The sequence below is a fragment of the Thalassophryne amazonica genome, chromosome 7, assembly GCF_902500255.1.
Source record: "Thalassophryne amazonica chromosome 7, fThaAma1.1, whole genome shotgun sequence".
NCBI lineage: Eukaryota > Metazoa > Chordata > Actinopteri > Batrachoidiformes > Batrachoididae > Thalassophryne > Thalassophryne amazonica.
Genome location: NC_047109.1, coordinates 6,532,895 through 6,550,677, shown reverse-complemented (window position 1 = coordinate 6,550,677; position 17,783 = coordinate 6,532,895). Strand labels below are relative to the sequence as shown.

At 41.5% G+C, this 17,783-nt stretch overlaps 1 protein-coding gene across 1 annotated transcript in view; it reads right to left on the bottom strand.

Moving 5' to 3' along the window:
- dcaf13 (ddb1 and cul4 associated factor 13) overlaps positions 1–17,248 on the bottom strand; it is a 76,313-nt gene extending 59,065 nt beyond the window's left edge. The window contains exons 1-9 of the mRNA XM_034173760.1: positions 17,085–17,248; positions 9,696–9,895; positions 9,480–9,587; positions 9,284–9,373; positions 8,986–9,141; positions 8,755–8,832; positions 8,583–8,665; positions 8,293–8,457; positions 2,892–3,027 (exon numbers count right to left, since the gene is read on the bottom strand). Coding sequence (XP_034029651.1) covers positions 2,892–3,027; positions 8,293–8,457; positions 8,583–8,665; positions 8,755–8,832; positions 8,986–9,141; positions 9,284–9,373; positions 9,480–9,587; positions 9,696–9,895; positions 17,085–17,154 — 1,086 coding nt within the window. The 5' untranslated portion in view covers positions 17,155–17,248. The remainder of the gene's footprint in view (positions 1–2,891; positions 3,028–8,292; positions 8,458–8,582; positions 8,666–8,754; positions 8,833–8,985; positions 9,142–9,283; positions 9,374–9,479; positions 9,588–9,695; positions 9,896–17,084) is intronic.
- Positions 17,249–17,783: the final 535 nt, after the last annotated feature.

Genomic DNA, 17,783 nt, shown 5'->3' with positions numbered 1-17,783 from the left:
TGCAAAAAATGACAAACCCTTTTGACAAAGAAATATAATCTAATGTAAGTAACACCGTTGTGGTGCGTGGGGGAAGGAGCCAGAGTTTGTGCGGTAGGTGGAGCTCTACCAGTTTAGATCTGGTGGGTCTTGCCTCCACGCACAGCCTCGGCTCCGGAACCACTTTCCTCAAAAGGGGTTGGACCTTATTCTTTTCCAGACTAGCCCAGGGTGTGAGGCGCTGAATGGGTGTGCGGATAGTCACAAGCCCCCGGCTAAGTGCCACTGCATTGGAGTTTAAACCCGGTAGACGAGAGGACCACCTCCCTGCACCTTTGGGTTGCGGGGAGAAACTCTGACTGTTGTTTGTGTGTATGCACCAAACAGCAGTTTGGAGTATTCGGCCTTCTTGGAGTCCCTGGCTGGAGTCCTGTACGGGGCTCCAGTGGGAGAATTCATTGTTCTGCTGGGGGACTTCAATGCTCACGTGGGCAATGACAGACACCTGGAGAGACATGATTGAGAGGAATGGCCTCCCTGATCTAAATGGATTTCTGTGCTACCCATGGACTGTACATAACAAACACCACGTTTGAACCTAAGGATGTTCATAAGCACACATGGTACCAGAGCACCATAGGCCGAAGGTTGATGATCGATTTTGTGATCGTATCATCTGATTTGAGCCCGCTGTGGGAGAGGCAAAGCAGCAGGTGTGGGAGAAGTTCAGAGCAACCATGGAGAAGGACTTTTGGTTGGCACCAAGGTGCTTCTGGCAGACCATGAGGCACCTCAGGAGAGGTAAACGGGGAACCATCCAAGTTGTCTACAGTAAGGATGGGACTCTGTTGACCGCACCTGAGAAAGTAATCAGTCACTGGAAGGAACACTTTGAGAAACTCCTGCATCAGACTGGAGCGCACCCTCTTTAGTAGAGGCAGAGCAGGAAGCGGATGGGGGATCGTCATCAATTTCCCTGGTGAATGTCACTGAGGTAGTCAAACAAAGCCGAGGGGTTGATGAGCTCTGCCCAGAAATGCTGAAGGCTCTGGGTGTGAAGGGACCGTCTTATGAGACTTCTTTTCAACACTGCGCTGAGTTCTGGGACAGTGCCTAAAGAGTGGCTAACTAGGGTGGTGGTCCCCATATTTAAAAAAGGGGACCAGAGAGTGTGTACCAATTACAGGGTCATCACACTACTCAGCCTCCCTGGTGAAGTCTACTCTGGGGTGCTGGAAAAGAGGGTTTGGCCGATAGTCAAACCTCAGATTGAAGAAGAACAATGCAGGTTGTGCCCTGGCCATGAAACAACTGAACAGCTCTTCACTCTCACAAGGATCCTTGAGGGAGCCTGGGAGTATGCCCATCCAGTCTACATGTGTTTTATGGACTTGGAGAAGGCGTATGATTGGGTACCCTAGGAGATGCTGCGAGAGTATGTGGAGCGAGGGACCCCCTCACTCCATACTGACAAAGTGAGAGCTGTGTTCAGGTCCTCTGCAGTAAGTCGGACTCATTTCCGGTGCGGGTTGGCGTCCGCCAGGGCTGCACCTTGTCACCAATCCTCCTTGTGATATTCATGGACAGGATATCAAGGAGTAATCAAGGAGAGAACTGTCTTCAGTTTGGTGGGCTCAAGATATTATCACTGCTTTTTGAAGATGATATGGGCCTGTTAACATCATCGGCCTGTAACCTCCAGCACTCACTGGGTCGGTTCACAGCTGAGTGTTCAGCAGCTGGTATGAGGATCATCATCTCTAAATCTGAGGCCATGGTGTTCAGCAGGAAACCGATGGATTGCCTAATCCAGGTAGGGAATGAAGTCTTGCCCCAAGTGAAGGAGTTCAAGTACTTTGGGGTCTTGTTCACGAGTGAAGGGATGATGGAGCGTGAGACTGGCCGGAGAACTGGCACAGCAGGGGCGGTGTTGCATTCGCTCTACCATACTGTTGTGATGAAAAGGGAAATGAGCCAAAAGGCAAAGCTCTCAATTTACTGGTCAATCTTCATTCCGATTCTTATCTATGATCACGAGGGGTGGGTCAGAACCGCAGGTACAAGCAGCCAAAATGGGTTTCCTCAAGAGGGTGGCTGAGGTTTCCCTTAGAGATAGGGTGAGAAGCTCAGTCATTCTTGCGGAGCTTGGCGGAGAGCCGCTGCTCCTTCATGTTGAGAGAAGCCAGCTGAGGTGTTTCGGGCATCTGGTAAGGATGCCTCCTGGGTGCCTCCCTAGGGAGATGCTCCAGGCAGGTTCAACTGGGAGGAGACCCTGGGGAAGACCCAGGACTAGGTGGAGAGTTTAGATCTCCACAGTGGTCTGGGAACAGCTCGGGATCTACCAGACAGAGGCGGCAAATGTGGACTGGGAAAGGGAGGTTTGGGGTCCCCTTGTGGAGCTGTTGTCCCTGCGACCCGATCCTGGATAAGCAGTTGAAGATGAGATAAGACTGTTGTCATGCTCACTTCTGGATAAACTATAATGACACCATTTCCAACAAAGTGTTGTTTCTGCATTGTTTATTCGCTATAATAAAAGTTTTATCAGCAAAAATAATGTTGATACGGATATGTTTATGAATGGCTCATAGGCCAATATTTTCGCCCAGGCTCAACTAGACATATAAATGACAAATATGAAGCACATATGAACAACCCAGCTATCCATTATCTACAGCCAAATATTTTCTTTCATGCACATGTTCAACTAACACACAGGTGTGCTACTGCTGTGTGAAGTTAATCTCAAATCCACCAACCGGTTTGGACAGATGTAAAAGGGTGATTCATTACAAATCCCCAAAACCTTTGTTTACAAAGGGCTTATTAGATTATAAAATTAGGGGAGAAGTTTTCACTGCAGTTGCTACAAGACATGAAACACTAGCAAAGCTGTTTTCGAGGGAACTCACCACTCCGAGTTTCTCCGCTGCATTAGCTTTCCACAGTCGGATGTTCATTTCGTCAGAACCGCTCAGCACGTACTTGTTGTCTGCCGACCACTTCACACAGATAACATGCTGCATGCGTTTGGTGTGGTACACTTCCCTGATATTTCCAGAAAGGAAATACAGAGAAAACAAAAACAAAAAAAATTAATACAGCAACTAACATTCTAACAGCTAAATTACAAACAAGAAAACAAACACCTCTACAGAAGAAATGAGCAGAATCCACAGTTTAACTGGAAGAGCAGCACTGAGTCAAGCACCAAGTGGGGAGCTTAAATGCAAGTGTTAACAACAAAAATACGCCAGGTTAAAGGGACGGAGCGGAACAGACAACAAATCCTACTTGGCAGCTAACTGCTATGAAATAGAAACTTTATTCTGTAACTCTAAAAACCATCATGCACATCTATATACTAAGAGACAACTCTGTCTGTGTGTGTGTGTGTGTGTGTGTGTGTCCCTCTCCTGTCCAAACGACAACTCTGAATTGAGCCAAACTCGGCACGCAGATAATCTGATATATGGGGAGCGACATAGGCTACTGAGCACTTCTGTAAATATTAACATGAGGAGGCAAAATCATATAAGGGGAGAGACATGTTTGTGCTGCATCATCATCGGCAAGTGAGCTTAAAGGTTGGTGCCATACTTCCCTCTTCTTTTTTGCCGTGGCAGTAGTATAGTTTGCAGTCAAGCCGTGCTTTGCCATGACCATCAACAAGGCACAGGGACAAACACTCAAAGACATTGACGTGGACCTTTCTGAGTCTTCTTTTTCACATGGCATGTTCTATGTGGCAGCCTCACCAACTGAAACCCCTAAGAATGTCTTCTTCTGCCCAACAAATGGACAGACAAGAAATGTGGTGTACCACTAGGTGGTATAAATGAGCTGTCTCTTCTTGAGGCAGCTTTAGTTGTGCCCTAACAGTTCTGTGGAGTCCGGAATAGGTGGGAGGTGATTTTTTTTTTTTTTTGTGAAGACGAAGTTTTCATTTCAGTCTCTGAATCAAACCTGTTGTGGGGTGGGTAGTCAGCTAGTATACCAATCATGAATTTTTGTTTACCAGAGCAATGGTAAGAATATTTCATGGAGGTGAAAGATAACAAGACAGAAACATTCACAATTTGTTTTATATAACACCTAAAATAGATCCTTGTCATTTGATACTTTATTAATTTATAATCAAGAATAAAAGGGACTTACATTTTGGTGTGCATCACTGGTTCTTTAACATCAAGATGCTCCAAATAGTCCAACACAAACTTTAAATACCAGTCCAATCCAATCAAAAACTGTTAAAATCCTGCCATGTTTGTTTTTAAGCTAAGCGCTGTCGACGCTAGTGAGTGCATGTGGTGGTAGCAGCGTGCAGTAGCACAAAACATATAGAACCAAAATTGGATACTAAATAGAACCAACATTGCATGGTAAATGGAACACAATGGCAAATGGTATAAATCATCCATGTCACATGACATACAAACCACAAATCAAATGACAAGGATTTATTCAGGCATTATATAATGATAACTAATAGAGTGGCAGATTTCTTTAATGATTTTCAAAGGGTGGTTCCTTTGAGGTGAAGTGTCATTTTTCTCCACCCACATTCTGTGATAACCTACCCCTACTTTGCATCTGAGTGGTTCTGGACCCTGATATTCTTTTTCAAGGAATGAAGGTGGTGAACAGAGAGAGAGCGAGAGAGAGAGAGAAAGAAACTCCACCCTGTTCTCCTCCTTGAGCTACATCACAACCTACAAATATACTGGTAATTCAAGGGAACAAAACTATCAACTTTTTGTGGTCAGATAAAACTGAAGTTATTGTACTTGGCCCCACAAATCTTAGAAACATGGTGTCTAACCAGATCCTTACTCTGGATGGCATTACCCTGACCTCTAGTAATACTGTGAGAAATCTTGGAGTCATTTTTGATCAGGATATGTCATTCAAAGCGCATATTAAACAAATATGTAGGACTGCTTTTTTGCATTTACGCAATATCTCTAAAATCAGAAAGGTCTTGTCTCAGAGTGATGCTGAAAAACTAATTCATGCATTTATTTCCTCTAGGCTGGACTATTGTAATTCATTATTATCAGGTTGTCCTAAAAGTTCCCTAAAAAGCCTTCAGTTAATTCAAAATGCTGCAGCTAGAGTACTGACGGGGACTAGAAGGAGAGAGCATATCTCACCCATATTGGCCTCTCTTCATTGGCTTCCTGTTAATTCTAGAATAGAATTTAAAATTCTTCTTCTTACTTATAAGGTTTTGAATAATCAGGTCCCATCTTATCTTAGGGACCTCGTAGTACCATATCACCCCAATAGAGCGCTTTGCTCTCAGACTGCAGGCTTACTTGTAGTTCCTAGGGTTTGTAAGAGTAGAATGGGAGGCAGAGCCTTCAGCTTTCAGGCTCCTCTCCTGTGGAACCAGCTCCCAATTCAGATCAGGGAGACAGACACCCTCTCTACTTTTAAGATTAGGCTTAAAACTTTCCTTTTTGCTAAAGCTTATAGTTAGGGCTGGATCAGGTGACCCTGAACCATCCCTTAGTTATGCTGCTATAGACGTAAACTGCTGGGGGGTTCCCATGATGCACTGTTTCTTTCTCTTTTTGCTCTGTATGCACCACTCTGCATTTAATCATTAGTGATCGATCTCTGCTCCCCTCCACAGCATGTCTTTTTCCTGGTTCTCTCCCTCAGCCCCAACCAGTCCCAGCAGAAGACTGCCCCTCCCTGAGCCTGGTTCTGCTGGAGGTTTCTTCCTGTTAAAAGGGAGTTTTTCCTTCCCACTGTAGCCAAGTGCTTGCTCACAGGGGGTCGTTTTGACCGTTGGGGTTTTACATAATTATTGTATGGTCTTGCCTTACAATATAAAGCGCCTTGGGGCAACTGTTTGTTGTGATTTGGCGCTATATAAAAAAATTGATTGATTGATTGATTGATTGAAGAAAAATTTTGGGTGCAGCTAAATGAAGACATTCAGCACACCAGTGAAACCAGTAAAGATTATTCATCTGGTGCTCTGGCTCAACCCAAACCAAGATGCTTACCAGGTATGGAAGCCAGTGGGCTTAACATTTGTGCCAGAGGATGGAGTATAAAATACTGAAATTTGTTACCCAGCAACAGAACAATGGCAACATTTTTCACTCAAACAAATGACCATCTAGATGTTTGCTTTGCTAAACAGTAACTATTATTAGGGGTGCTGGGCCAGTTTTAGTAACTACAGAACGCAATGACAAATGAAAACATTCTGGCTTATGGTAAACAAATCACACTCATCAATATACACTGGCCACTTTATTAGGTACATCTGTTCAACCGCTTGTTAACACAGATAGTGAATCAGCCAATCACAAGGCAGCAACTCAATGCATTTAGACTTCTAGACGTGGTGAAGACCAGTTGCTGAAGTTAAAACAGAGCACCAGAATGGGGAATAAAGGGGGTTTAAGTGACTTTGAATGTGGCATGGTTGTTGGTGCCAGACTGGCTGGTCAGAATATTTCAGAAACAGGATGGGCGACTGCTTGATGCCATCATGTCAATATATGGACCAACATCTCAGGAATGTTTCCAACATTTTGTTGAATCTATGCCATTAAGAGTTAAGGCAGTTCTGAAGGCAAAAGGAGGTCAAACTCTGTACTAGCAAGATGTACCTAATAAAGTGACTGGGAAGTGTATACTAGTGTGTTGCCGGTGTGGTGATTTTCTGTTTTTTCCTCATTTCTATTCAGTGTATGGATTAATTTGCATTTAGCATTTGCATTTCAATGCTTATGCTCAACACTTTGAAATTTGAAGTGCTGTTTCACTGAACTCATTATTTTCATGTTATTACCTCAATTTCATTTAATTGGCAGCAACAGTAAATGTACATAAAGTGCAAAAACAGTAATTACCCACAAAAACACAATAAAGCAGAATCCCTGAACTGTAGACAGATGACTTTCATCCAAATCTGAGCCAATAATAAAATTAACTAGATTAAAAACTACCGATGCAATCATAGCGCATAGCTTCAGCAATCACAAAAAACAAACAAACAAACAAAACACCCTAAATCTATTAGAGGGGAACAGAAATGCCCACGGATTATTTATAGCATGAACAAACATTAAAAATGTGTTCTTTTGATAGTTCAAGAAACACAAAAAAAAAAAAAAAAAAAAAATCATAAAACATCTACAGAAAACCTTGTTTTAGTCGTTTTAGTTTAGACTGACATCGACTGGCTGCCACCATTTATGCAGGTCAGGCGGGTGACGTCACTGATTGAGGGGAAGATGAGCCTCGTTCTGAGATTCCCGGCCAGAGGCACCAACAAAGAAGTTATATATGACTACTAGAATCCGCACTCCCAGTGCTGCCCACTAAACGTCAACATCCTTTCTTGGACAGCGACATGACGCCTCCTAACCGCGCAAAATATTGCCGAACTTCCCGGATGTTAATATATTTTCAATGGAGATTCGCGACTGAACACACTCAGAAAAAACACACAAAATACATGTTAAAATGCCGTTCTGACCTGGATATCGAGCCAGTAAAATTAATTAACATTAAATCATGTGAGGAAAGTATTAAACTTACTTTGACACCCACACATTCCCAAATATTAGTGTTGAAAGTTACACAGATCGGCACTGTTAAACCGAGCTGCTGCTGTTTTCAGCACAGCGCTGTTGACCCCCAAAACGTATAGACTTTTATAACCTTATTTTTATAGACCTAAAGAGAAAAGACTGCACTCTCTCTCTCAAGAAAAAAAAACCAAAAAAAAAAACACCAATGCTTGAGTAGAATCCATGTCTGACTTTTTTTTTTTTTTTTTTAAGAAAAAACTGTTAAAACGCTCCACATGGTGATAGATCCGCTCACTGTGGAAGAAGGAGGAAGCTTTGGAACAAATGTGACAGCTTGTGGCAAACAAATAATTCACACATTTAAAATACTGAAATTGTTTGACAAATGTGTTTATAATGTGGTGTAACCATTATGAAGTCCTTAATTCTTTCAAAAGCGGTTCATGTTAGTAACATTTGTAAATAGACATGAAAGGAGCTTTTTTAAGCAATTACCATCTAGCAGGTAACAGATCTCTCACCATTAAGATAAAATGTTATTTCTACACATTAAAACCAAACCACATACTGTCCTTTAATATTTGTATTTGTCTGTCCATGCTGTGCTTCACATGTGAGTTTTCTCATTTTGCTAACCTGAGTTCTGTGAAGGCCTTGGCAGAATAAGAGCACTGGTGTTCACTGCTATTAAACAGGTCTAATGAATTTCTTTTGTTGTAAAAGATACGTTGCGTAATTTTCGAGTCATGCTGACCTGCTGTGGCCACGATCTTTGGGGAAGATGCGTATGCTTTTGTCAAAACTAGCAGATACAAACTCTCTCCCGGTTGGAGAATAGTCAATGTCCAGTACTGCAGAAACATGGTCCATGTGCACTCTGACTGGCCGGTCCAGAAACCTCATGTCATAGGTGTAAAGGCTGCAGAGACAGACAACCCTGTTATATGGACTATTCTTCAAGCCTCTGATGTGTTTATCAATTTAACTTGGGGTGGAGTTTAAAGTTATGAAAAAATAAACCTTGTTTCTGACACTTCAACTCACTTGTAATCCTCATTTGCACTTGTGAAGTAATATGCTTCCATTGGGTTCCAACACAATGTGTTGTTCCTCATTGTCATGATAATCTGTAGAAGATGAATCATTCAGTCAGTATATAAACACGTCTCCAGAAAGACACAAAAAGCTCTGCACAAATTCAGCTTTGGAACTGGACCTTTTTAAGCGGTGTTGATTCTCTCATATCATAGAGTACTATACTTCTGTCTGAGACACAGCTGGCAAGAAGGTCTGTCTGAAGCAAAAAGACAAAACATACAGCTCAAACAGTATTCCATCATGACTTCTCCAAACAGAACACCCAAAACTGCTGAATGATGCCAAACTTTAAATGATTTTTTTTAACCCCCACTCCCACAGTGCAACAAGGCACAGTGTGATGAAATACCTCTACTGGGTTATAGCAGACAGAGCTGACACTGTCTACGCCCCAGGTGAAGGAACGGATTGGGCTGCTCCTCTGCTCATCCCAGATGTCCACCTGCTGGCCACATGTTGCAAACACACCCTCGCTCTGGTGATGATCAAGCCCCGTGAAGACTGTCTACAAGAATAGATAAATAATCTAACAAAATTATTGAGACTAATTATGGAGGTTGTAGAGATGCAAGGTCATGGCATCACTTTTGAGAGCTTATCAAACTCAGTCTTCTCTGTACGTGGTCTAAACATAACGTACTATATACCTTGCCCAGAATAGTGCTGAGTGGCTCCTCATCCTCTCCGTAAGCTGGTGCTTCCATTTTCCACTGCTTGATTGTTTTATCATCTCCAACCTGATACAGACAGCACAGCTAGGTGTCACACGAGACCTACTACAGATCTTAACAACTATGTCTACAGTCTGACACGTGGTTAAGTGTTGTGAAGCAGGGTAATCACCGTAAAGAAGGTCGTTCCACAGAAGCGGACAGCAATTCCCCGGACAAAACCTTCATGTGCTTGGAGTGTGCGCACACATTCACGGTTGGTCAGATTCCAGACTTTTACCTGATGACCAGATTAATTATCCTGTAAATGTCTCAGCCTGAACATAATTTAACTACTACATCTTACATTATGAAAGGGCTTAAAGGACACAATTTTGCAAATAGGTACCTCTCCGTCACAAGAGCCAGACAGCAGGGTGGAGAGGCTCTTGGTGTGCTTGGCCATGCAGTTCACGCCATCTCTGTGCCCGTCCAGGGATGCCAAGAAAGGCTTAGCAAAAACCCTCTCCAGTTTGGTGGCATTCAGGGCCCGTGTGTACTCTCTGCACACCTCAAAGGGATGAAGGGTTGGATCATAGTTTCTAGGGACTGAAAACATACAACAATGAAAAACAAACTGACATTTTACAGCAGTGGAAACATCAAAAGTAATGCCACAAAGCTATACTGCAAAAAAAAAAACAAAAAAAAAACACCAACACACCAGTACACAAAGTATGTCATTTATCAGTAGAAAGGAAAGTACAAAAATAGAACAATTTATCCATTTTATCCACCAAAAAAATGTATTTATGTTAATCAAACTAAACAGATGAGGTTATTTTATAATCCTGGAAGCTAGAAAATGTGACTGTCTTTTTGAGTAATGTCACAAACAGCTGATTTGTACACGGAGTCTTCAAATTGCATTAACTTTAATATAAATGTTACATTCACTTGTAATGGTAAAAGCTACCTTTATTTATGGTAATATAACAAAATAGGCACATGGACAAAATTGTTGGTACCCCATACACATTTTAGTATCTGTTACAAACAAATGCAAACAAGGCAATTTTATTTCAAATTTTATTCATCAAAATATTTTTAAAAAATTTAAAAGTTATTTGGCAACATAAACAAAAAAAATGCTTTCATAAAGTGAAACAAAAAAATCCTAGCATAAAATGTATGCTGTACAGAATTATTGGCATGGTTTGATTAATTTACAGTAAATCATCACTTTGACAACCAATTTTCTTTACACAACTCATGCGCTGGATACATGAACATTTCCAAGTCACTGAATATGTCTTGGATGTCATTTCCACCAATGTTTAAGACATACAAACAGTATGGTACTGTACAGTGCATCCAATTCGATTCAATTTATATTGCACCAAATCGCGACAATGTCAACCTCAAGGCCCCTCACATTAAGAACAGCTCAAAAACAATTTAAAATAATAAAAAAACAATGTAAAATAAATTAAAAACATCAAAAACAATTAAAAGTTCATGATAAAAGTAAAAGAACATAAAAGAATTAAAAAGGATGCTAGCCATAAGACTGGGTAAAAAGATGTGCCTTTAGTCTTTTCTTAAAAATCACAAAATCTGAAAGTCTCACTGAGGCTGGGAGACCATTCCACAAAAACCACAAAACAGGAGCACGGTATGAAAAGGCTCTCTGTCCCACAGACCTTTTCCTCACCCTTGGGATACAGCGCAGTCCTGCATCCCGTGAACACAAAGCCTGAGCCGGTACATAAGGTTGAATTAAATGCCAGTCCATGACTAACTCTACAGGCCAATACCAAAACCTTAAAATTCGACCTCGCAGAGACAGGTAGCTAGTGAAGGGATGCCAAAATGGGGGGCAATATGATCAAACTTTCTGCTTCATGTCAAGAGTATGGCAACAGCATTTTGAACCAGTTGAAGACCCCTAGCACTGCGGCAAACCAGAAAATAAAGCATTACAATAATCCAATCTAACAGAGATAAATGCATGCATCAAAGTGTCAGCATCAGCCATAGACAGGATGGGACAAATCCTCACTATATTTCAGGTCATTCCGTGTGAAATCATCAGAATTTCCAAAATCTTCCCGGGTCACCGACTCGGATTCTCATGATATTTTTTTTTTAAAAGTATCCACATATGTCTGATGAACACATGCAAAATATTTCTGCTTAATTCCAAGTAGTTTTTTTTAGATATTTTTTTAAATCAGGGTACCCATAATCCTATTTTACACTTATCAATGCATTTTGAGCTTTTTTCCCATTTTAAAAGGCATTATCTCAGCTAAAAATGCAGATATAAAGCTCAAATTTGGAATACACCCTATTTACAGCGCCCCAAATACAGTAGTAAATTTCCAAAATGGGATACAGAGCTAATTTTTCATTCTGTAACATCTCAAAAATGGTAATTTGTCCATTCCTGCAAAAAATTCCAAGTACTAAAGAAGGGATTCAATGGACAATCTTCATATTGCAGAATACATATATCTGGGGTATTAGTTATATGTGTGTAAAACATTGTGGTTATAACTTGAAGGGTTTGGGAACGCCTTTGGGTTCCCCCAGAGGTGCTGGGGGGGAGGGGGGGGGGGATCGGGAGGTCTGGATAGCTTTGCTTGAACTGCTGCCCCCACGACCTGACTCCAGATAAAGTGGAAGAAAATGGATGGATGAAAATCGAACATGACTGTACAATGTCAAAAACAGGCCTCCAGTCTCTTCATGATTTGACCATGTGGGCAAGTGCTCAGCCACTTCATAATTTTCTGTGGCAAGTACATTGATATATCAACTTTATGTCAATTGTTTGTTTTTTTTAAATCTAGCTCAAATGCCTTCATAGTGAAAAAAAATTTGCAAAGTAGGGTACCGTAACATGGTGCCCAGTACATTATCGTACATTAGTGCCCATGGCATGGGCAACTTACACATCTGTGATGGGACCATCAATGCTGAAAGGTACACCCAGCTTTTGGAGCAACACATGCTGCCATCCAAGCAACATCTTTCTCAGAGACGTCCCTGCTTATTTCAGCAAGACAATGCCAAGCCACATTCTGCACGTGTTACAACAGCGTGGCTTCGTAGAAAAAGAGTGCAGGTACTAGACTGGCCTGTGCTCAAAGTCAGGCTGAATGTCAGAGAGGGTGATGCAAAGCACAGCTTACAAATGATCACCAGTGAGAGAGGACCTGGACTTGTTAGACTTCATCAGTGAAAATGTTTGTTCACATACAGTGAGGAAAATAAGCATTTGCACACCCTGCGGTTTTGCAAGTTCTCCCTCTTAGAAATCATGGAGGGGGCTGAAATGTTCATCTTAGGTGCATGTCCACTGTGTGAGACATAACCTAAAAAAAAAAAAAAAAATCCGGAAATCACAATGTATGATTTTTTAATAATTTATTTTATGTTACTGCTGCAAATAAGTATTTGAACACCTGTGAAAATCAATGTTAATATTTGGTACAGTAGCCTTTGTTTGCAATTACAGAGGTCAAACATTTCCTGTAGTTTTTCACCAGGTTTTCACACACTGCAGCAGGGATTTTGGTCCACTCCTCCATACAGATCTTCTCTAGATATTTCAGGTTTGGGGTTTCAGCTCCCTCCAAAGATTTTCTATTGAGTTCAGGTCTGGAGACTGGCCAGGCCACTCCAGGACCTTGAAATGCTTCTTATGGAGCCCCTCCTTAGTTGCCCTGGCTGTGTGTTTGGGGTCATTGTCATGCTGGAAGACCCAGCCATGACCCATCTTCAATGCTCTTACTGAGGGAAGGAGGTTGTTTGCCAAAATCTCACAACGCATGACCCCATCCATCCTACCTTCAATACGGTGCAGTTGTCCTGTCCCCTTTGCAAAAGAGCACTCCCCGAGTATGGTATTTCCACCCCCATGCTTCACGGTTGGGATGGTTTTCTTGGGGTTGTTCTCATCCTCTAAACATGGTAAGTGGAGTTGATTCCAAAAAGCTCTATTCTGGTCTCATCTGACCACATGACCTTCTCCCATGCCCCATCTGGATCATCCAGATGGTCACTGGTGAACTTCAAACGGGCCTGGACATGTGCTGGCTTGAGTAGGGGGACCTTGCTGCCCTCCAGGATTTTAAACCATGACAGCATCATGTGTTACTAATGTAATCTTTGTGACTGTGGTCCCAGCTCTCTTCAGGTCATTGACCAGGTCCTCCTGTGTAGCTCTGAGCTTTCTCAAAATCATCCTTACCCCACAAAGTGAGATCTTGCATGGAATTCCAGACTGAGGGAGGTTGACAGTCATGTTGTGTTTCTTCCACTTTCTAATAAATAATCATAACAGTTGTTGTCTTCTACCAAGCTGCTTGCCTGTTATCCTGTAGTCCATCCCAGCCTTGTGCGGGTCTACAGTTTTGTCCCTGGTGTCCTTAAACAGCTCTTTGGTCTTGGCTATGGTGGACAGGTTGGAGTGTGATTGATTGAGTGTGTGAAGAGGTGTCTTTTACAGGTAACAAGTTCAAACAGGTGCAATTAATACAGGTAAAGAGTGCAGAATAAGAGGGCTTCTTAAAGAAAAATTAACAGGTCTGTGAGAGCCAGAATTCTTGCTGGTTGGTAGATGTTCAAATACTTATTTGAAGCAGTAACATACACATAAATAATTTTTTTTTTTTTTTTTTTAAATCATACATTGTGATTTCTGGATTTTTTTTTTTTTTTTTTTTTTAAGATAATGTCTCTCACAGTGGACATGCACCTAAGATGAAAAGTTCAGACTCCTCCATGATTTCTAAGTGGGAGAACTTGCAAAACCGCAGGGTGTTCAAATACTTATTTTCCTCACTGTATGTAGGTAGATCCAAAGCAAACCAACATTTTCTGAGCCTGTTTTCTCAGGTTTGGAAAGTTTTCCTCCTTGAGAGAGGAGTAGAAACCCAGCAGTGATTCTGAATTGAAGTACTCTGCCAAAACTGCATCAGACTGCAGGTCAATGATTTCCAGCTGAACATCACTGGGGGCATTATCCACACTGCAGGTAAAAGGAGAGGAAACCATGTGTATTTCATCCTCAACTTTTTTGAAACCTTCAAAACTCAGCATGCAGTGTTCCTAACATGGGATAAAAAAAAAAAAAAGCTTTTCAACCTACCATCCCTGGTTCTCAAGACCAGGCCCAGGCACCTAAGTGGCTCTACTCTACTCTTTTCTACTCTCCTATTTTACTCTTCCTTTTTAGATATACCTTTATATACTAGCATACTGTAGTTCCACCTTAGAATTGGAATACAATATATAAGATATACCTTACTGAATTTCTGCTCTCCACAAACTTCAAACAGCTTTAACTCTAACTTCAGTAAATAAATACTTAGGAGTCCATAATTTGTTGAAAGTTTGGCATTCAGCATCCACCACTTTTTTTTTGGCGTGAGTGGACATTTTTTGGATGATATGAGATAGAAACGTACTTTTTCTTTGCTGAAAAGTTAACTCTGCGGACCTTCGAGCCAGCCATCGGCCATCTTTGTACTCCTCATAGAAGCTGTGGGATGACGTGCGCAATGTGAGTGTCCAATCGGAATTGGTTCACCGTCACATGGGTTTCCAAAATCCAATCGTAGGGCAGATTGACCTCACGTGAAAAGCCAAAGATCGTTTTCAGGAGTTGGCCCGTTTGAATAGCCCCCTGGGTGCCCCAATGAGTACATATTATTAGTACATACTCAGGGCGTCCTGCGCCATTACGCACAGCAATCAGTGAAAGCAGGAGCACACGGAGAGCCTCTGATGACAATCTCACGTGCTCAAACAAAGAGTGTGTAACTATCAGGATTGCTCCACTAGTTTGCATGTGAATGTTACTGGATAACTCTGTTGCTTTCTCTGCGTAAAGCAATGTTTACCATATCAATGGACACAAAACGCATAGACCATTTTGTATATACTGTTCAAAATGTGCATTTGTGTTTGAACCTCTTTGTTGTACAGTCTTTCACACAAGACCTCAAATTACCTGCTATTGCTATTATGAGATGTAGAGCCATGCCAGGCTGTGTGGCAAAGGTGATCGCTCATTGCCTTGCTCTGCTACTTCGAAATGGCACCATGTCAGACTGTGTGGCATGAGGCGATCGCTCCATGCCTTGCTCTATTACACGATGGCACCATGCCAGGCTGTGTGGCATGAGGCGATCGCCCCGTGCCAGGATATGCTATTATGCAATGGCGCAGTACCAGGCTGTGCGGCGATCGCTCTGTGCCAGGTTCTGCTATACTCACATGCAGACGCACACGCAGCCACAAACGGCTTGGGAGGTGGGTATTCTGTAATTTCCAGGTATTTGCAGGTAGGTCCGAGTCAGCCAAAGGGTCAGATACAGCCCACGGGCCGTAAAATGCCCAGGTGTGGTGTAGAGCTCAGACTCGGAGAAAGAGTCTCAATTGTGCTACTGTTGCGCTGTGATCGCTGCCCCATCTTTTATGTGGAAATGAGTGTTGCACAAAAGCTTCACATACCTGTGGCTGAGATAGATGATGACTGGAGTGCAGTTTTAAGCAGAAACGAGGTGATAATTGCTGCTGACACTCTGAAATGACGCATGCGCAGTGAAGGCAAAGGGGGTGCTGAACTCCTCACACCGGACCACAATGGAAACAAGTGTTTTTCACTTTCTTGTGCTATCCGTGTATTTTAATGGGCAATTACGTATGTATTTTGTGCATTATTTTACTAAATAAATTAAATCAATAAATCAAACAAGACATATCTCGTTTTTTGCTTTTGATGCAGTTCAAATATATTTTGAAGTGGCCATAATTACTTGCTGATAATTTTCTTCCACTTTTTCTCTATGGCCAACCCTAGTCGCATGGCGGCCGTGTCCATAACTCTCATTCCATTATTCGCACAGCAAAACTCTGGTGGCAAAACTTGGAACGACTTGTATAAACAAACTTACTGCATTCAAGATGTCATAACTCCTTTAATATTTGTCCAATGTTGGTGATTTTTCTTTTTTTTTTTTAAGCTGAAGATGTCTTCTTTACAGTACACGAATCGATTTCATCATACATACAATGAAAAGAGTGTGGCGAAGCGTCAAATTGAAAATGTCTCACACTTCTAGATCTAGTCTACAGTCTGCATCACAAAATGATATTTAAAAGAGTACTCCCTAAGGATTACACTGGTGTAAAAATGATTTAAATATCACACATCCTGTAAGAAAGGGTTAAGAATAGGCCTACACTTTCTTTTGATACTCTGACACGAAAAGCTTTACCATATACTGCTGTATTATGCAGTTATCTTCCTGTCAATATTAGAACTGCTAAGACTCAAAGATTTTACAACAAACACCTATCAGTTTTATATGTCTACCTGAAGTTTTACTCTGTCTATCTTAGAATAAAATGTTTAATCTTATAAACATGCTACCATGCTTTCATACATTTATATTAATACTGTAGGTATATTGTGCATATCTTATTGTAAATTGCATGTTTAATTTTAATATGTAATCATCCATTTCATATTGTATATACCCTCTTTCATCACAAAATGAGGGCCAGTTCCCGACTTCGCCACCAGTGTCTTGCCGGGCGAAGAGTGGGATTAGAGTTATTCGCACGGCCGCCGTGCGAATAGCCATTTCCTTTCTGTATACACATATAATTTACCAAATGACATCAAAATGTATATATTTCCTCGCTGTTTAACTTGACTTCAACTTGATTTGTTAAAGCTAATTGTTAGCTTACAGTAACCTAGCACTGCGTTTGCACTTACCCCGCTGAATATCTAGTTTGGTCTCCCGGACGTAATCATCCGGATTCCTGGAGAGAACTTTAACCTTCATTTTAAGATGACAAATAGACACATTCGGTTAATTTAAAGAACAGAAAATGTTAGCTCGCTAACACACTGCCATGTGTTAATGTTGCCGGATATTGCTAAAGCCGTGTTGCATTGTGGGACAGGCTCGAGCTCACACGTTGCGTTCACTGGAGCTCGGAAATCGCGGAGATGTGCACAGTCCCTTCATGAATAATTCCATTACTTTAACACGTCTTTAAATATAAATACTCTAACATTAAACAACAAAGTCTACAGTTTAAAGAAATCTTATTTAAAAAATATTTTGGCGGCGTATTGACAAAATGTATTGTTGTCTTACTTATGGGCTGAACTACAGCTTTAAACTGATGTAAATCTAGTGAGTAAAAAGAAGTTGATAATGTAGACATAATTAAACATTTTATAAATAAGTGCAACTTTTTGTATTTTATGAGCTCTTCACTGTCATAATAACAGCCACATGAATGGCACATGACGATCTCATAAAGCCCTGCCCAAACCAAAGCCCTGCTCAAACCACAAAGTCATGTGATCTGTTCTTTTCATCACAAAGGACAGAAATTCCCTTGAAGTGTGTGTACAGTTGAGAGCAGCATTGTGGCCACAGCAGCGAGCAGAGCAGCAGCAAAT